The sequence below is a fragment of the Nilaparvata lugens genome, chromosome 9 (assembly GCF_014356525.2).
Source record: "Nilaparvata lugens isolate BPH chromosome 9, ASM1435652v1, whole genome shotgun sequence".
Lineage (NCBI taxonomy): Eukaryota > Metazoa > Arthropoda > Insecta > Hemiptera > Delphacidae > Nilaparvata > Nilaparvata lugens.
The window spans coordinates 24110876-24133296 of record NC_052512.1 but is presented as its reverse complement, the minus strand read 5'-3'; the positions used below and the strand labels follow the sequence as shown (position 1 = coordinate 24133296).

The window sequence follows — 22421 nt, the reverse complement described above, 5'->3', positions numbered from 1 at the left end:
AGGCTACACCTCGGAAAAGTATTGCTCAAAAATAGATTATCTATTGAAGTTACAGTGCTATCTAATAGCTAAGATTAGATAAGTGATGAACATTCTGACTCCCCACTTCAGAGTTGTAATAGTGACTGCTTGAGATTTTTCCAACCCCCACTGACCGTTAGGAACTTGAAAATTACTTCCGATGGTTCGGAACCCACCTGAAACCATGGCTCCAATCATTTATCATCATCACACCTATCACGCACAAACCTAGGGCTCAGTTCGGCATCATAATCATCAGCGAAAAAAATGAACTAAATTGGGAAAATAATCAATACTATCAGATTTCAACCAAGAAATGAAAAATTGAATTGTATTATAATAGGTATTAATAGATAATATAATTGGACTTTAGCAATCATTCATTAAATATGTTTGTTGAGTGCATTTGTTTCAATTTCTTGTGCCAAGTTTCTAGGACACTTCTTGTATAATTAATTGCATTGAACTTCAAGATTTAATGATAGATTTCTACATAATTTCACAATGCTAAAATTATGTTAAAAATTATTATAGTACTTTATGAAAAATGTTCAAGATTAATAAGAACATCTAGTGATATTGCAGTATTGCAGAGTAATTGATCGGAAATAGCCTTAAAAAGAACACTAATATTGTTCACTTTTATTCTTTTATAATATTTTGATTCGGTTAATCATTTACACAGACATTCCTCTCGTATGTTTTCAATATTCTAATGATTATTATACTTTACTAAGGAATTATTGCGTTTCTTTCATAATGAATTCATTTACTGCATTCTTAGTCTTTTCTATACAACTTTATATTTCTTCATGTGTATTATTTTATAACTAACTGTTCATTACTTCTATTTTTCATGTCCTTTTTATTGAAAATTCTATTTTCTATAATGTTGGAAATTATTGTATTGTGCGAAGGACGCACAATAGCTTTACAGTATTCCTGTTGTCTCCAATAATGATTATTATGATTATCTATACTATATAATAAAGGAAAGTACTGCGATACCTTCATTCCAATACCACGTATGAGAATTTTTAAGCAATTTCGGTTTTTAATGGTTTCTAAAGGTAATTTTGGCGCTCTTTCCAATGGTTCTAATCCCAAGTATCAGAAACGAACGGTTCAGCTGTTATTCACAATTTCCAATAACACGTATTAGAATTGTTTGAGAATAATTTCTAATAGCATGTATCAGACAATTTCGAATATCACGTATCAGAAAACCCACATGAATCTGTTACCTAGGTTTCCAATGCAACGTAAGATCACCAATTCAAATAACATGTATCAGAAAGCACATGACGTTGGGAAAAAACAGGTGATTCTGTAGTCGTTGATATAGTCAGCCTGAAATATCAAAATGGGATTGTATTCTATAAATTGAATTTCAATGATGATTATCAAAATTTGCCAAGAAGACCTTCCAAAGTGAGGAATGATGCAGAAGCTCCAGCATTGTATGAGGGTCCGATTCCTATCCCACTTTCCAAATGGAAACACCTTCAAGAATTGAAAAACGTGATACCAATTGACTTTCATAGCTTTTACGATAATCTTCCACATAAACTAACAGAGAATGAAAAACGTAAGAAGAAGTGAATTAGAAAAAGTAAAAATCTGGTATGGCGCACTCACACAACTTTCCTTGCCGTTATGAAAATTGATCACCTGACGCTAGTGTTCCCGCGCAACTCAAGTTTACTATTCAGAGATCCAAGCCAGCTGGTGACAGGACAATAAGGCTGGAGACACTCGAAGTTTGCTATCTCTTCATAGTGAATGATTTAATAGAATCAACAGTTTGTAATTGAAATAATAACATTTTCTCGAATTTCGAGCTTATTTTCAATTTCAGGTGAAAATGTTACTGAACATTAATTGAAGAGATTTTCATGCTCAATCTTTTCCACTCAGAATTTTTGGTTTAAATTGTATCTGAAGCCTGATAATTGGGAATCTAAAATCAAACTTTGCATAGATGGGGCGGAGCTCCTGAAATTTTCATATAAAATAAGTTAATAATGATAATGATTTCTTGAGTCAAGTTGTAAAAAATATATTTCTCTTCAAATAATTATTTGTCTCAACTTTATTTCTGAATGGAAATTCAAAGTCAACTCTTATAGAATCATTGTAATTATGAATTTTATGAATGAATGCATTGTTATTGTATGAGCCTATGCAGGAAATAACACGTATCAGAGCTGTTTTGCAGTTCTAATACCACGTATGTGATTTAAAAATTTGTAGGATAATCATTTGAAGATTTATTTGTGAAAAAAGTTCAAAAAATGTACTATTATCCATAATTGTAGCTTTTCACATGGGTAATTATAATAATAATTGCTAAAATCAGTTTTTTGCCCTCCTGAAAAATTTGCTTTTCTGTACATACGTGGTATTAGAATGAAGGTATCGATCTGGCTTATACACGTAAGGGATAGGAAAATTCAATTACGACGTATCATCAAGTTCAAACTACTCAAGTGATTAACTTGACATTTTGCATAAAGATTCTGAATTCACCGAGGATGGATATAGGCCCACTTTAAATTATTCAAGATTTCAGTAGGCCAAGTTTTTCAATTAGACCCTTGCGGAGCACGGGTTACCCGCTATTTATTAATATTAACAAGCCAGATTTTGATAGTTTCACAAAATAAAATTTCAACGATAAGCAATCTGATAAGATAGTTTTAACCAACTGGTGAATTATTCACTAAGAAACCGGGCATCATAAAGTGAAATTAAAACAAAATCAATTAAAATATTTGACAGACTTTATTCAAATAAAGATTCTACATTGTATAACAAATGATAGCGATTGGTTACAGAATTGCACCTTAAATACAGTAGACATTTTTAACTATAATATTACAAATAATCAAATTTATGAAATATGGATATACAAATAGCGAATTATTTCAATGGTCTTATTTTCACAAATTTCATTTAAAATCTAAATTTCCAAATTTTAAAATTGGAGCATTGAAAAGAAAAGATAATCATTATCAACTGTGTAATTTGCTGTACTAAGATTTACTTTAAACGGCTAGCATTGGTTGAATGAGAAAAATTGATGTTATTTATGGGGAATGCCACCAGTATGAAGTAAATCTCACTATAAATGGTAATTATTAGAGATTCATTCGTCACCCTTGAGTGAAACACCCTAGTTTCTCATTCAAATAATGTTGTCAGTTCGAAACTAATCTCCATAGTATATCTATTAATTTATCTAGATTATATTTATTTATTAGTAAGTCACATTTTAGAATTTCTGACAAGTTCACAAAACGTTTACAGCAAATCAGATTCGTTGTATTTATTGCACATCAACATTTTTGGTAAAAATTAGATCAGTATATTATCAAAATTCCATTTATATTGGAAAAAAATAAAATTTCAACGATTTGAATAATCTTTCATAAGCACATTGACGATTAAAGAACTATATTACAATTTACTTACTATAAGTTGATTCTTTTTTTTCTATCAACAGTTTGTAATAGATATCAAGAAAAGCTGAAGCAACTAATTATTTATCAGGGGATTAATAATGATAAGGTAAATCAAGAATATTGATTAGAAAGAATAGAATATGTAATATTATTGTTCAGAAATCACTTTGCTTATATGGGATACTTAATTAAAATAAAAACAATATTAAAACTTTTAGTACCCTTTTATTAAAAACTTGAAAATATTTTAACTTATTTTTAATTTAATATTTCGTTAAAATATTTTTAAGTTTTTAATAAAAGGGTACTAAAAGTTTTTATATTGTTTTTATTGTTTAGAATACTTTCAGCGTTAAATAGCGAGTATTGATGAAATTTATAGAATATACTAATAGTTTAAAGTGAATATCAATATAAAAATGTAGTAAATCTATGATGAAATTTCATCCAAATTCGTGAATAATATTTTTTAAATACATCAACAATTTCATTTCACGGTAAATAACCTGAAAATAGTGTTTTCATTATAATATTTCAACCTATATTACTGGTTAACTAAGGCTAAGGGTAGAAAAATAAATATTATTGAAAATATTTTTCTACAACTAAGGTTTTTGAAGGCACATACATTTAAGACACATACCGTACCGTACTGTAGAGAGATTCACTTTACACTTTCACTATTGGTTGAATGAAAAACATTGATATTTGAAAGGAATGCAAACAGAGTCAAGTGTATTTTACTATAGATCATTCCTTACCCTAGAAGGGTAACCATGAGTAAATTTTACTCACACCGCATGGAACTTGCAAATATGTTTTTATAACGAAATATCTGGGTGCTCCCTACCAAGGCTAAGGTTCCCCTCACCATTTCTGCATGAGACAGCATCAATAAAGATGTTGGATATGAAAAACAATCTACATTGATAAAACTAAAAACTAGTGAGTGAATTTCAATCCCTTTGAAGGGAAGTGAGTGAATTCATACCCTTACACGTTATTTTATTTTTTTTAATAATATTTACTTATTCATCACCATCAAGAAATATTTTCATTGAGTAATCCTACAAATATAAAATTGTTTAAAGTAGTTTTTATGCAATTACCATCTTTCTATCTAAATTCTATCACAGTTGACAAATCAGAATAAATTATTTTTAGAATATTTTATCCATTGAAGTAGATTTTTATACTTTAGTCCAAATTTTAGAGCATCGGTATACAATCTAGACTCCTAAATCAACAATATCGCCGTTGAGATATTATGGAAGGATCCTTTGAGAAGGAGATTGTAAATGTTTAAACTAAAGACAAAGCCCCACTTTGTGGTTCCTTGAATTTATTTAGTGTTACAATGTTAACAATTTTTTTTTTTTGTAAATTTAGTTTCTTAATATTCATTGTTATATTATACTTTGTGAAATGAAACTGATATTTCACTCTGTGGTTAACGTTATTTCTCTTTTCATGGTTACAGAGACATGAAAATAATCATTTTACCGCCAAATGTCAAAATTTGATATTTTACTCATTTATTTTTAGCATTTTATTGCTCTTTACTAGTAAATCACAAGCTTATTTTTCTTATTCTCAAATGGAAGAGTTCCATTTGTGATAATTTAATTAGTTTTTTTGATGAAAACTGGAAGGTGAGTTAAAATTTACTCATGGTTACTCTTAAGCGCCTATTTTGAAAGGTTACATTTCTACTAATGACGTTAAGGTTTCATAATTCAACCAAAGTTGAGAGCATAAAGTGAACCTCATAGTGTGAGAACCATAGATTATAACTAAAATTATTTTGCTATTCTTTGGATTCAATAATTATAATTGATGAACGAATTAATAACAATAATATTATAACTAATAGTGATAAGTTTTTCCTACTTATAATATAAAATTACTACATAAAGCGACGACATTGTAGAATTTTTTAGAGGATCAACTATAAAAGTATTATTATTATCAGTATTTATTGGATGAAATGAAAATCTTCAAATAATCAACAAGTTAAATATGAATTTATAAGCAATCTAATAATGGATGTTTAGGAAACGTTAATATAAACATTTTGAATAATTAACAAAGATTGACTTTGTTTTCGTACTTATCAATGATGAAAGAGCCAATATTAGTGTTGAGATTATTATACCAACTGTTTCATTTTATTTGACACTTATTCATCATTTTATCTTATTTGTCGCTTTTTCAATCACTTTCCTCTTAGTTATACTAAAATTGACTATGAACCTCACAAAATATATTTCAAGGTATAACTAAACCTAACACAATTCACATAGATGAATTACACAAGTTACTAATGCAAAAGGGTTTTTTTATAAAACAATAGAGCATATAAATCATAGAAACATATTGGTTCTTATCACACATTTTATTTTAATATATAATTACTAGAATTATTTCTAAGTAGGTTTTTAGTATGGACTTCAAAATTCTATTCTCTTAAAAATAGCTGCCATTTATACCTAGCAGAAATTCCAACAACAATAGTAAGTAATTATTCTGTTATGAATGGAAAAATAGGATGAAATTAGTCCATGAACAGCTGCAGTTACAACAATATTTCAACACGATTTCACATGATATAATAATACTATAAAAAATAGTTCTATAATAATATTATACAACAAATTCAATAACTTACATTAATTTTACAAAAGAAAACCCCAAATATTCTATATTTTAATTTTTTTTCAAGGTACAACATATTATTTATTATATCTAGATATATAAAACTTAAAATTTCAATTTGAATAGATCGACTATGAATAAACAGTTCTGAAGAGAGATTCAGTTGAAACTGTCAGCATCCGACATGAATGCCTTCAGTAGATGCTGCCAGTCCCAAGTGAATCTAAGATAATAGATTTTTTAAATCTGGGATTCTTGGAAGACAAAGGTAAATTAATTCATTTGAATAATTGAAACCCATACAGGCAGAAGAAAAGTTGAATGTACTATAGACTGTTGTGGATAATAAATTGTCTCCAAAAGTGAGACAACATTTATTCGAATTCACTCGAAAAAAATACAAACTCAACACTTTTCAATCATACATATAAAGCGTTCAATGAAAAACAAATCTCGGAAGCCCCAAAATTATCAATTATAATTATAAGTTATTTTCTCCATAATAGACAATAGTATACTCTACTAGAAAACCATATATATTTCAATTTTGAAGTTTTATTTTGTCCCAATGAACTAAATATAGTCTTCTAATACCATGGTATCGATATAAACATTATCTTAATTATAATACTACCAAAATACCATTGATTTGAATGGTAATACCAGCAACATTATCAAAATAATCAAACTTTACAAGGCAGTGTTCAGACTAACCAGAGAATCAGCTGATATGGTGAGATTGACTTCAAACTCTCAGAATTCCTTGACAATAACATCAACGCTGGCAGATTGATATGAATCTCACTGGGACAAGAATATTTTTTCTCCCTATCTGTCGATTAATTGATTCTCGCTATCAGTCATCAATGAGTCGAACACAATAATAATTCTATTACAATCTCCACTAAATGCTTCTCAAGCCTTTTAGGATTCCATTGATCTCAAAATGGAATTGGTGGAAAGTGATATACCAACAGTAACATACTGTGCTGATTGCACAAAAGCCTGTTAAATTTTAACCGTGATTAATTTCATGACTTTCAGGCCTTTCTTATAAAAAAGGCTTTTCTGATTGGTTCTTGTGGAATTAATCACGATTAAAATTTAACCGGCTCTTGTGCAACCGGCACTCTGTCTCTACTTTGCCTGTGTGTATAAGCAGCTTCAGATTAGCTGATGAATATTCAGCCTTCTATCTATTAACCTTGGGATGGTTCAACCCACCAACAGTAATCAGGTATGTGTAAAGAATTTCTACTGTTCATCTCAGCAATAATTGTTAATCATAATACCACCTTGTATTTTAATTGAATTTTGGGTTACATATTACAATTCTCAAATTCTAATTGAATTTTGGGTTATATATTACAATAATTCTCAAATACACATCTTTTTGTGAACACTGCCTTGAGGTAAGTTTTAATTTGTATGATCACAGCCAACGACCAAGGAAGAATGAATACCTTTGGTTGTTATGGGAGTGTTCACTCATTTTCAGTATGAGAATCTCTCAAGTCTCCTATAAGAATCAATGGTATATACTTTTGGTTGTTGGAATTGGTCACAGAAACTTGTCTTTATACATCAATCATCTTCGATAGTATCACCATACTAAGCTATGAGTATATGTGGCCTCTATACTTCAATCATCTTTGATAGTAACACCATACTAAGCTATAAGTATAGTACAAGTAGCACACCTCATGCATGACACAAGTTTCAGTTAGGCTACAAACAATAATTCGGGTTGGATTAGTAGCCACCATGAGGAGGCCAAAAAGGCTACTCCACATGTGACATGTCACCTCAACGCATGGTTGGGTCAGATTAGGTGAATGTAGATCTAGGTTGGTTTAGCTTCAGTCAAGTTAGTATCCGGGCCCAGAGGGACCAAAAAAGGCTCATCCAAACTGGCAATGCGGCTCGTCACCTCATCATATTTCTTGTCGGCCTCCTCAGCAAGGAAGCGAGCCTCCTTCAGCTGGTTCTCGAGGGCGTCCATTCGCTCCTCATCAGCCAAGCTGCGATTCTCAAGAATCTTTCGTTGCCTGATGCGTCCGATGGGGAGAAGATGGTGAAGATGATACGGAAAAGAGAAATTGCACACAATAAGTACTTGCTGTGAGGTGTCAAACGCTGTCAAGAGGAAATAACAAAATAATATGGAGAGGAGGAGAAGTAAGAGTGAAAGAGAGAGAGAGAGAGAGAGAGAGAGAGAGGAGGAAATGAAACAGGAAGAAGAAAAGAGGGAGAAGCATGAGAGATAAAGGAAAATAATGATTAGGAGTGATAGGAGTAGAAGTAGAAGAAGAAGAAAAATTAGTTTAACAAGGAAAAGGAAGGACAGACAGGAGAAAGATGAGAAGATGAGGTGGAACAGGACAAGGAGGGGAGAGAATGATAGGTGGAAAAGGATAAAGATGGAACGAGAGAAAAGAAAGAAGCAAGAAGAGAAGAATGAAGCAGGAAGAGAACAAACGATTTGAAAATTTGAGAAAAGTGGGAAGAAATAGGTAGAAGAGGAAAGTGGGTGAAACACAATTAGCAATAATGGAAGAAAAATTGAACAATAAATGTACCACAGAATAAATCAAAATAATTCTTCCAACTCATGAAAAAAATAAACACATGCGACTGATGAAACTTGTAAACCTGTAATGAATGCTCAAATAGGTACACCCAACCTCAAATAATCACTTACTAGAACCTATTGATCTGAAATTCAGATTAAAAATGATGTAAGATGTAAATTTCACCTGAAAACAAGCCTGAAATGAGAATTCATAATGGAATCTGCAAAGGAGGACGTCGAATCTGCAAATCTGTTAGTTTATTGGAGAGAAATGCAACAATAAGAACACACATAATGCTGAACAAAGTATCTACAACACAAATTTTGTTTATGCAAAAGTATACAATTATATTAGACAACCATAATTGTTACACCAAAATAAACAAACTGAAAGCCAAGAGCATGTTTTAAAATAATTTACCTATTTTAAATATATCATACAATTTTTTATTAACTCTTAGATTATAAACTACCACCAACTTAATATTATAGTGAGATTCTCTTTTTACAGTCAGCATCAATGAGAAGCATTGATGTTTTTAAAGTGGAATGCAGTCAGATTGAGAAGAATCTCACTATAGATAACTGCTATGCAAGACATACTTTTTTGAAAATCAAGATTTTTGTAATTAATGCCACCCTCGAATTGAGCCATTAACCCCAATCTCAATAATATTATATATTCAAATTATAACAATGGAATTGAAGTAGTATTAGACAGTTGAGAGGGAACTGCAACTATAATAATTATTATTAAACGAAAATCCCAATTATATGCTGTAAAATTTATTAATTATTTTCGTTTAATAATAATTATTCATCAATTAGCATTTGAACAAATGCAAATTCTAATTTATTCCTATCTGTGAATATAATAGTTAGTTGAAGGGAAGAATACCTTTGATTTTTATAGTAGTGGTCACTCATTTTCGGTTTGAAAATATGTCAAGTCTCCTATAAGAATTAATGGCATATATTATTGATTGTTGGATTTGATCACAAAATCAAAAACTTGCCTCCATACAAGAAACTAAATAGTTTGTTTGTCTTTCCAGTCTTTTGTGTTTTGAATTGTAAATTGAAGTGAGTAATTGAAAAATGTGAAAGTGACACATAACCTACATTTGGACTGTTGTATAATTTAGAATTGGAAAAGTTTTGAGTGTAAGCCTGTGGTACTCTTCTAAAGTTGTGTGATTCTGAATGATTAAATAAATCTATACTATAATAAAGAAAAAAACTGGCTTATACTAGTACGGAGTATTATGTTTGACGCATCACATCACGTCTGAACTACTGGACTGATCAACTTGAAATTTTGAATATAGATTCTTAATTAACAGAGGATGGCCTATAGGCCTATTTAAATTCTTAGAGATTTCATTATGTCAAGTTTTCAGTTTGTCAAGTTTTAAATGAGACCCTTGCGGAGCATGGGTTACCTGATAGTAAATAAATAAATAGCCTAGCAGAGATTCTTAGCCTTGCCTATTCCATCAAATTATATAAATTTATTCATCAATTGAATCAGATGGAATTTCGATCCTGTAAGGTGAAAATCTCTTATACAATCCTATTGGTATAAATACTACTAGTATTAGGAATAAATTGGTGTATAAAAAAGGAAGCTTTTTAAATGGTTGATTGGCATAGGTTGGACTGGAACCGAGAGCTTACTAAATTCCTATGCTTCTTTAATCTATACAATTCAATAAATAAATTGTCACAGTCTTGAGTCCTCTTGCTCTTTTTTATATTTTTCTTTCCATTTGAGTACTCTTCACAAATGGTGACAAAAACAGTGATAGGGAAGTGCAATAGTCTGTAGATTGCACTCTATCATACTAGCATATATGTTTGGTTGAATTAGTATTATAAATATATATATTATTTTGCTTATAATTATTTCAAATTGTATTTACTTTTTGTTATTAGCTTATAGGAACTCTCCCCCATTCACAGACGTATATTCTTCTTGGGGGATTCCACTTTTCATAATGTTACAATTTTAAACAAAATAGTAAAGTAATTTATCCTTATATTTGATATTTTATTGTAACTTAACTATATTGTACAAATTTGTAATTTCATGTGGAAATAAATTGTATTGAGTTGAAATTGAAAAAAATTATTCATTTTATAACTCCCATATTTTATTAGTTATTTAGCATCATTCTATCATTTAGTCCAATGAATTAACCTTACTAATCTACTAGTTTTGCCCTTGTCATCAAACAACTATTCAAATATAAATTTGGTACAGTGAGATTCGGATCCAACTGTTAGCATGATTTGAACTGTCACCATGTATTGATGATTTGAAGATCTTCAAAAAATTTAGTTAATAGGGTATTTGATAGTGTACAAGAGTACCTTTCAAACCAAGACAGGGTTTGATTTATTTTAGTGTTGATTATGTATTATGTAAAATTCAATTCAATTCAATTTATTTCCATCAAAAAATACATCAATAAAACATTTACATCTCAATTCAATAACAAATATTTTCAGGAAATAAATATTCCCCCACATAGACTATTGGTCCGTGTGTGGGGGAAGAATTCTATTACAATATTGGAAATATGTTATATAAAGAAAAATAAATATAAATTATTAATAGTTTTTTTAATAAACAGAGCATGATGTCGTGGGTTTCTTTTATTAAAGACTTAGAATTATGTTGGAGTACCTATCTCCTAAAGTTTTCAAATTACTTATAATGTTCAGAGTGCTGCATCACAGTACCAGAGTTAACAGAGTTTGAATCAGAATCTACATATAGGGCGAGTTTATGAGGGCTTCTGATGCCTCCCGACCAATACCAAGCAACCATGTGACTATCTTCTTTTTGTAGTTAGCAACACTGCATCCCTCAGCCTCTTTTATTGTGATTGGAAGATTGCGATGAAGTAGGTGAGCAATACGAAATGGGTTGTTATCGACCGATGTAAAGGTAGCTCTAGGTGTATTAAACCCAAAATTCAGCATATGTCTAGTGGGGTAGTTATGGTTTAGCTGTGTAAAAATTTCTGTTCTGTACGATTTGATAAAAATAAGAAGAGTTTTAATGTAGATTTGTCTTATGTCAAGAACAGGAAATTCGGTGTAGAGTTGTTCAGTAGGAAATCGAATTATTGACCTGACTTGTCTTATACTCCATAACTGGAGTCGTTAGGACGTAATCTTAAAAAAAACGTTGGTTGAATGAGGAGCATTAATGTTATTGATAAGCAACGCCGACAGTTTAAAGTGTCTATAATTAAATGCAATTGTTGAACAATTATCACAAAATGTCTGTCGAAAAAATGAGACCTCAATTATTATTAGTACAAACAAAAAACAAAACCTCCATTATTTCATTTGATTAGAGTTTGTTGATTGTTTTCAAAACTTTACTATGGTGTGGTCCTCTTAAACTGTCAGCATTAATTGCATGGGATACGTTGATATCAAGTTGAGGGATTACTGACCGTTTAAAGTGAACCTCACAATAAAAGTATGTCACCTATTATATACAGTGAAATTCAAATATTGGCAGCATTGGATTAACGGGAGGGGTTTGTGGTTTTCATGAGGGATACTGACAGTTCAAATGAATGTCAACTACAGTTGAAGATAGTAGTACCACACTTTAAATGAATTGCATAACGGTGAAGGAATTTCAAACGACCTTGTCTTGAGTTGTAACAACTATAAAGGCTATATACAATACAGTACTATTTGAACCGTCCTTCAATTGTTAGATACCTATCCATACACGTAGGCTTATCAGTTGCATTAATTTGCATCACCTAGTGATTGAAATATATTTCTACATAAATTATTAGAACATTCATATCCCACATTCTACTAATGATACCTACATACAGAATGGGTGAAGAAAGTTTGAGAACGATTTAATAAACAAAGATGATTTGACGGAAGATATTGAAATTTACCCTACACTAATTTTGACTAATTGATCTTCAACAAACATTCACTTTAAATAATACTATAGTTGATACTACAGAATAGGGACGAAAGAATACTGTGATATTGGGGATTCTACTAAAATTTAAAATGTTCCTTTCTCTGAGTTTGAAGTAACAATTTCGATTAGGAATACTACATGATTCCATTTTAATACAGTAAATATTAATGAAAAATAGTAATGGAAAAGTAGGTCTTGCATAGCATTTAAAATTTAGGTCATTAACTATAAAATCCTGGGTTGATTTCAAATTGCTGAATTACGTTAAACTCGACTCAATCTTTAATTAATTTGAACTTGACTTGATCCTGGATAAAGTTGAACTTGCCTCAATCCTGAATCAAGCTTGACTTAGGCCCGGTTTCTAGGACACTTATTAAATATAATGGACCATTACATCTTAAGATTTAATGGTGAATTAGATTTAATGAATGTTGTAGAAACCGGGCTTCATTTCACCTGGATGAAGTTAGATTGAAATTAAACAAAGATAAAGTCAAACTTAATCTTGTCGAATTTTGAACTTAATCTTCGAAGCCTTACCTTTAACCTCCAACTAGCCTTGGATTCTCAACCGATAAATCTCAAACTATCACCTGAAATAAGGTTGAATATTAGCTCAAGTTTATTTGCTCACCTCTTCATATTTTTTGTCGGCCTCTTCGGCGATTAGCTTTGCTTGCGCAAGTTGAGCCTCGAGAATCCCAACTCGGTCGTCTTCCATATTAGTTCTATTTTCCAGAGCTTTTCTTATCCTTTTTCGGTTTTGTTTTTAGAAAAAAAGCATGAAAAAACACAAACACAAGTTTTTGGTTTTGTACATCGACACATGCACACACACACACGTACACACGTAAAAAGTTCAGGTTAGGTATTAGAATTGGAGATTCAAATTTCATACACTTTTCTAGCAGTGAAGTAATACTAGTAGCTGTAGACGTACTCTTTCTATAGTGACATTTATCAAATGTTTTTTTATATAAATAATATGTGTGCTATCGGATTCTGTCACAGACGAGCATGTCGTTTTTATAAAAAAACGGTGATAAGGTCCAATGTACCTAGAATACAAGTATTATGTATATGTATTCATAGGTACTTTGATAAGGCCTGTAGGTTTGATAGCAGTTCAAACTCGGAAAGTAACAAATTATAATATTTATGCTACCATACACTACAACCTAAATTAACAAAGTCATATTGTTAGGTTGTGACGTCATCAGTAGTCGATAGAATTATCCAATCAGAGAACTGCAAATCGAAAGTTTCAATTCAGCTGATTTCTAATCAGCTTTCTGATTGGATAACTTCATCGACTACTGATGACGTTACAACCTAGCGCAGTGGCTTTGAAAATCTAGGTGATAATGTATAAGAGATACAAAAAGAGACAACGTGACGTCATCACGTCAACTCGCCTTTTATTCTTGTAAAATCAGTGATCAGTCTTCTATGTTCTATCAACTACAGATAAGTGGAATATTTACAGATAAAGAAAAAAAAATCAAGATTTTTCAGGGGAAAAGGAAGTAGCTAGAATGATTACTCAATTTTCTCTGACTAGACAAAGAGAGTCAGATAATATGACGTAGACAGATTATGATGTTAATGGCCTCAAAATAGACGAATGATCATATCAAGAAAGTATGCGAGCCAGAGTCGTGGAGAGAGAGAGAGAGAGACTGATTGAATGGAGTAACAAGACAGAGAACAAAAATGGAAGAATCAATGATGAGAAAGACTAGAGGGGAATTAAGATGATGAGCAGAGTAGGAAGGAAAAGACGGGGAAGAAGAAGAGAAAGAAAAAAGGGAAAAGCAAATTCAGATTGACATAGCGGCCTCAGCAATTACTGTAGAATAATGGAAAAAGCCAAAAACTCTATTACCTTTGAAAAATTATACAATGGAGCAATGCAGATGAAATGTGGAAATGGAAGAAGAAAAAGAAGAGGAAGAAGGATGAGAGAGGAGAGAAGTGGAAGGAGAAGAAAAAGGACAAATAGTGGAAGAATAAAAAGGGTAACAAGTAGAGAAAGAGAAGAAGAAGGAGGATAAGGGGTCATATAAATGATGATTATTATAACAAAAATACATTTCTTCATAAACGTGTTGATGACCGATGTTGAATATTAAATTGACTTGTGTCAAATGGATACAGTTCCATCCAAAACCTGACAATACGTCAGCAATATTAAACGGACTGTACTGAATAAACCTCATGATAGAAGGCAAACAAAAAACTGATTGACAGAAATGATCTCCACGAGTCAACACAGATATTGGTCAATACGACAATTTAATAGAAATGACCTAATTCGAAGGAACCATTGGTTACATCACTGATTTCCTTTCAAACTATGCTGACAGTATGGTGTGAATCTCTCTTTAGTATCACTTATAGTTGTAGGAATGTGGTCGCACTTTGTCAATAAAACAAGACTTCAGCTATCAGCGTTGCCAGATTGTGCGAAATTTTCATTTTCAAAGCTGCACGGCTGAATATAATCAACGTGACAACGCTGCATAGACCAGCAGTACTGTCAATCAGTCACAAGGGCTTGGAAAGTCTCAATCTAGCAAAATCAATATTTTTTTACAATAAAGTACAGATCGAGGTTGAGTGGTAGAGAGGACTAAGTCCTAACTCCACCTAACAAAGATTTTTTCAATTTCATTTCAGATCGGGGGAGAAAAAGATAAGGATACCTGATACTATTTCTCTCCCAAATTTGGTAACATTAAAAAAGTCCGAAATGGGGTTATGTCCTCCAGTCCAAATTTTGTTCTCAACTTATTAAATTCAGTCTTGAAGAGGAATTTTATTAGTCAAGTACAAACTGCAAGCCTTCTACTATATTATATTCAAACAGTATTACTATTATTATAAGAAAGGGTCACGTATTACTTATTCAAACAGTAAGCTACACAAACTTATGAACTCTCATTCACAACTTGAATTCGATAATCGATAATTATTATACTGGAATAATGTAGTTCAAGTCATGTGTTAATCAAGAATAATGCTTTAGTGAGATACAATTCAAACTGTCAGCATGTGTGTTATTATGGGGCATGCTGAAAGCTTGAAGAGAATCTCACTACAGTCGATTCAATTCTAATTGATTTAATTCACAAAATTGTATCAAATGGTAAAATTTTTTACATTGTATCAATGGTGAAAATGGTATCACGAACAGACCAATTATATGATTATGTGAGACAAATTTCAATTTATTTCGTGAAATAGCTTAAGCATAGATATGATCCACTCAAACCTAGTTGATGTTTTATGAATCTGAATTATGTTTGAAAACAATAAACTCAATTCAATTAGTACCTAGCAGAAAATTTGTGGTAGTTCTAGAGGCTAATTATGAGAATAATATTATTGGGATTACTATGAGAATTGGATGCAAAATGTTACAAGGTTTGGTAATTCAGACGTTGAGATGAAAACTGGTTGAAATTCAAATTCAAGAGCAAGCAGGTATTACCTTACTTCACCAAGTAGCCAATCATCATGAACTGGAATGTGGATTGACGTATTTACACACATTGTATAAATTCATACATTATAATTCAACTGAATAATCATTTTCTTCATTGGTATTAAATAAAATCCATTTCTGATGTCACAAATGGGGAAAATTACAAACTAATTTGAGTGAAAGTAAGAGGATTATAATGTAAATAAATTGTACACATTACACTTATTTGACGGGCGTTCTCTTTTCAAATCTTGATAAATATTTAATTCTAGAGTGTTCCACTCTTAATATCGCACAAGCACATTATTTGTGGGAAGTGCACTAACTTTTAAACTTTAATTGTAATCAAACAGAGTATGTAATTATAATTGAACAATTATGCCACAAGAACCAATCAGAGAAGCTTTAACTTTATAATTCGAAGCTTCTCTTTTTTAGAGAAATAAAATGAGGAGTGCTGAGTTAATAAGTAATTCGCTATATAACTCCTCCATCCCTAGAAATAAATTCATTTTCTTTTTATTTAAATAGCCTTCTCTGATCTTCCTATGTTCTCGTAGCGTTTAATCGTGATTAATATTCAACAGGGTTTTGTGCAACCGGACTTAAATGCACGCACTCCTGTCAATAAATTGTAAGAATTATTATACCTGGTTTGGTAATACAGTAAAATTCAGGCCATTTCTGACAGTAGCCCATATACTACACTTTATGGGACTAAAATACATCAAGGGCTTTTTTGTCCTAAATAGTTCACATTTTTTCAAAACTAGCTTTACCAAATCCAACTGACCAGATTTTTATAAGCCCATAAGTGCACTACAGCCCCAAATTTTACTGGAAATGAACTATCAGCTATTACCATGAACCTTACTCTACATAGATGTTTTGGGAAATGAAAACAAATTCTAAAGCATAATCAACAACTAGATAACAATAAATAAACAACATGGAAAAAAAGATTCTCAGATTGATCATAAATAAAAAAAGAATTAATCTAATAGATGATATGTCTGAAATATTGTGGTCGAGTACAAAATACAGTACTTCCCATGTAGACACCTGAACTGATTCAATTTGACACAGAATACATCTTTATAAGTTAAAAGATAGCCCCAAAAGCATACATCAAACATCATCGTCGGCTGAAAAATTGATTCAATGTGACGCAACATACATCTTGATGAGATAGGAAAGGGATAGCCCTATAAGCATACATCAAACATCATCGTCGACTGAAAAGGGATAAGACAAGCAAACAACAGAAAACATGTCCTAGTAAAACTGGCGCATGATTTGTATGCACGAGCCGTTTAGACGAGTGTGTAATAGTTGGTCGAGTGCTGTAAATGATGGTAAATGGCATCGACTCACCGTTCAGACTCGTCGGCGGCCTGTGAGGCTTCAGCCAACTTGGCGGTGGCGGTAGCCAGACGCTCCTCTGACCGCTCCAGGTCCTCCTCCAACAGCTGGATGCGACGGTTGAGGGCGGCCACCTCACTCTCGGCCTGCAAACGGCAAAGTGCTCATAAGTATGTTGCAGGTGACGAGTATCACACACAAAAACATTACAACATCGTGCTGAATTTGCATCATAATAAGAGATTTGCCTCACAAGATAAAAGGACAAGTGAAGGTGGAATGATAGGAGGAGGAAATGAGGAAAAGGAAAAGAATGAAATAAGGTGAATAAGTAATTCTGTGATTCATTCAAAATCCGAAAATTTTAAATCATTATTCCTCGACCGAAAATCAAGCGAGGAAGCAGTTTGTGATTTCATAACCTAACCTTTGGCCAATATTAACATTTTATCAACATTTTTGGAGAGAAATAGTACAGGCTCAGCCTAGTTTTTCCATCAATGTCATATTATGATTATAGTGTTTTATACAATGAATGAATGAATTGAGATGGATAAGGAAATGAAGGAAACAGAGGAGAAAAATGAGGTTAGGAACTAAGATGAACAGGCAAAGAGAGAGAAGAAAAAGAAGAGGAGACAGAAGATGAAAAAGAAGGTTGAGAATGAGAAAATAAGGGGAGGAGGTGCAGAAGAATAAGGAAAAACAGAGGAAGAGAAAGAATAAAACAGTGAAGAATCAGGAACAAGCAAGCGTGTAAGAGAAAGAAAAGAAAGGAAGTGGATGGGCAACAATAAGAAGTTGGACGTTTAGGTTTAAGCATAGACTATCAATAAATAAATCTTGAATCTGTTGTAAAAGGTTCTGAGAAAGAACCTGATGAGACTGGAGGAGGAATAGGAAAAAGAGGAATAAAGAAGTTAAAAGTACCAAAGACAAAAAAGGAAGGGACTAAAGAATGAAGAAGACTTGATAGGAGTGTGAAGCGAAATGTGAAGAAGGAGACGGGAAGAGGATGATGAAGAGGGTGAGCGTAAAGAAGAAGAGGAAGGAAAAGTAGAGTGGAGGACAAGCAGGAGAGAAAAGAAAGATAAGAAAATTAAATTGAGAAGAGCAAGACATTGGAGGAAGAAAAAGAAAAACATAATGATGATAATAGGAATATAGAAAGATAAAAAATGAACTAAAGGAGGAAATAAAAAATATAATAAAGAGGAAAACACAAGGAATGTGCATGGGAAACAGTAAGAGGTAGAAGTGGCACATGTGATGGGAGAGAAGTACATGATTCTTTATCACAAAAGACAATGTATTGCCAGGTCTTGCAAGATATAATAAAAAATAATATGAAAACAAGTAGCCGATAAGGAGAATTTCAAAAATGAAGAGCTGAAACGGAGGTAGTGAGCATACTAAGGCAAGAGAATTACATGACTATAGTGAGGTCCACGATATAATGGCAGTGTCTGATTAGCAATTGCATTGCTATCCTTGTCCATCATTCAACAAAGCGGATAGCGCTATATCTTTCTCGCTTTGCTGTGTTGCCAGATCGTTTTTCAACAATGTAGAAATATAATTAATTGACAAAATATTCAATCTTGATTATGAAAATCCATTATGAAATCATTGGAAAATAGAATTTCTTGCTTGATAAATTAATATAATTGATTATTTTAAACGAGAATGAACAGTTAATATTACATCAATGAACCGTTACCCTCCCATAGGAGGCATTGACAAGACAGAGGATCGGCAACGTTGTTCTCCTATCTTTCTCCACTGCCATTATAGCGTGGACCTCACTATAGAAATATTGCCAGTGGCGTTTGACAGTTTGAAAATCACTGATTCAAGAAGGAGGAGTGATGCGAATAAGAAGTTGAAAAAGAAGAAGAAAAAGAAGGAGGATGATGCGAGGTATGAGTAAAACAAAGAAAAGTAGTAGAAAACTTAATGATAGTGATGTATTGAACTTTCACATTATTTCATGAAGTCATCTTCTTCTTATACTTCTTCTTCTCCACCTCATCCTCCTACTCCTCTTCTCCTCCACCACCTACTCACACTTCTTCTTTTTACTTTTCTCATATATTTCTTCTTCAAGTGAAAGCTTCACTGAGGCTATTCAATGTGTATTCTATCACACTCACATTCACTACATTCCATACATGCACATAACACTAACACATCCACATAAGGTAACGACTAACTCGCTTTATAGTGAAATTCACTTCATACTGTCAGCATTACTTGAATGCAAAGAATTGATGTTAATCATAGGGGAATGCTGACAGAGTAAAGTGAACCTCAATCTTATTGACTTCATAATCATCACTATCCATAGAAGGCAACAATGAATATTTAATGAAACGACAGGTTTTGAATAGTTACGTGACAATTTGTGTTCTAATCTAAGACAAGGCAGAGAAACAGAAAATATTCCATAAAGTTTTTGTCCACATGTCTATGGATAATCTGAATATGTGTTTCTCCTTGTTTATTGTAAAAGGTTGCCAGTATTGAAAGGTTTTGGCTGAGGTAACTTTAATTTTACAAAAATTATTCTACAGTCAAATTCTATTCAGGTCAAAATGTCGAATTAATGCTGTGTTGACTAATTTTCATTTGGACCACTGAAACATTTCTCTTGTACTTGGGACTGTACTCCAGTATTCTCTAGTATATTATTTGTACAGTGAAAATGAAAACGTTCATCTTGAAAATATCATTAAGAGTGTACCGATTTCAATTATCGAATCATATTTTATAATTCAAGAATATTGTTACTATTGGTCCATAATTTATATTTCTTTTTAAACACGAGTCAATGTGGGCGAGGAATTTCAATTTGAAAACCACTCAGATTTTAGTAAACTTCATTTCCTATTAATATTTTATTATTTTCCCTTATTTATTTTTTGTGTTTTATTCTGTTATAATGGCAGTGGAAAAAGATAAAACAGCTTCATCAATTCTCTGCCTTGCCACTGCCTTCTATAGAGGATGGCTGATACAGGTACAGTATATCTGTTGCAATATTTTTAAAACTGTTATTTCTTATTTGAAATAATTGGGTAATTATATTTCATTCGTCATAAAAATATATTTTTCAAAAATTTTTCAATAAATTTTCATAATTGAGATAGAATATTTTGTTAATTAATTTTATTTCTCAATTGTTAAATAATGACTTTCACATTAAACTTTCACACAATATTGCCATCTGGCAACGTTGCGGAGCTAGAAGAGGATATCTGCTTTGACGAATGATAGACAAGGACAGCAACATCAAATACTACCATTATAACGTAGACCTCACTAAAGGTTATAATGGTTACAAACCAAACGATTCTGTTAAAAAACAGCTATAAAGAGGTCCACGTTATAATGACAGTATTTGATTAACTTTGATGTTGCTATCCTTGTCTATCATTCGACAAAGAATGTATTACTATCCTTTTATAGCTCCGCAACGTTGCCAAATCTGTTTTTGGCAATGTAGAAATATGATTAATTAATGCAGAAAATAGGCAACGTTGTTCTCCTATCTTCCTCCACTGTCATTATAACGTGGACCTCACTATAGCAGTTTTTCAACATAATATTCAGAGCACAATATTTTTGCACTTGAAACATTATGTCACCTTACAGCAGTGACGTAATTTATTATTTTTGTAATAAATTACAAGATTTTTTTGTAGTTTAGACATAAAAAATTGCATATTATCCAATTCTTTAGATGTGAAAATTTAACTATGGTGAGATTCACTTAAAATTCTCAGCACTGAAGCATTGATATTATTTGTAAATAAAGTAGCTACACAGTTTCAAGTTAATTCTCACTATAACCAAAACTAATATAACCAATAGCAATGTAGGCCTACCAACCATGTGATAACAATTACATGTAAAAATCGAACAAAAGCTAATCTGACAATGCAGGGTGTAACATCGTGGTTCCTATAGTTTACCAAACAAACTCCTCTATTGCCATTTTATTGCCATGCTTCACTGGAAGCAGCTAGAATCACACATTTAACAGTGCGTTTCAGCCCAGGCCTACTACTGCTATTTAATTTGATGCCTAGAATAGCCTTCTATAGTGTGCTATGGACAATGAATGAGGCGGAACAACCTTTGATGGAATTCACTTCAAATTGACAGCATTCCTTCACTGTTCCCCATTCAACTAAAGCTGCATTCGCTCATACTACGTAAAACCATAGAGAAACAATAGCGTAAGTAGATATCCCATGGTATAGGGAACTTATGTCGCAACTTTTACTGTTATCTCAAGCCGATTACTGTCGATTATTGTCGATTTTTAATGTTTTATTGGGGTGATAGTGTATAAACAGCACAATTTGAGAGACTACCAGCGTCACACTGCTGCATAAGAAAGAACTATGTGAACTATCGGCTTGGGATAACAGTAAAACTTGCGACATAAACGCCCTATACCATGGGATATCTACTTATGCTATCGTTTCTCTATGGTAAAACCAACCAGCTACAACTGAACAACAGCTCTATAGTAAGTTACACATTATAATGGCAGTAGAGAAGGATAGAACAACGTTGCTGATTCTTGCCTTGCAACTGCCTCCTATACAGGATAGCTGATACCGACATACATGTTGTGATATCAACTGTTCATTATTGTTCAAAGTAATCAATTATATTTTATTCGTCAAGAAATAGTTATTTGTGCAACTAGTGCGCAAAGTGACAGTTTGCTGCACCGAAAGAAACGTTTACGCCCGAGCCGTAGGCGGAATGGTTTCTCGAGTGCAGCAGAGGAACTTTGCGCACGTATTTCACATTAAGTTTTTCCTACAGTTACCATTGAATATGAAAAGTGGGTAATTATGGGTAAAATTGCCT

At 32.1% G+C, this 22421-nt stretch overlaps 1 protein-coding gene across 34 annotated transcripts in view; it reads right to left on the bottom strand.

The window, feature by feature from the left end:
* The window catches only part of LOC111054303 (tropomyosin), a 134217-nt gene that overhangs the window by 53734 nt on the left and 58062 nt on the right, over nt 1-22421 (bottom strand). For 22 of the 34 annotated variants that reach the window (XM_022341299.2, XM_039435659.1, XM_022341300.2 and 19 more), the window contains 2 exons: nt 17547-17680; nt 13320-13437 (listed from right to left, as the gene is read on the bottom strand). In XM_022341299.2, the coding sequence (XP_022196991.1) occupies nt 13320-13437; nt 17547-17680 (252 nt within the window). Of the gene's footprint in view, nt 1-8070; nt 8189-13319; nt 13438-17546; nt 17681-22421 lie in introns of all 34 variants that reach the window. The other 12 variants (XM_039435660.1, XM_022341297.2, XM_039435657.1 and 9 more) reach the window with 1 other exon arrangement.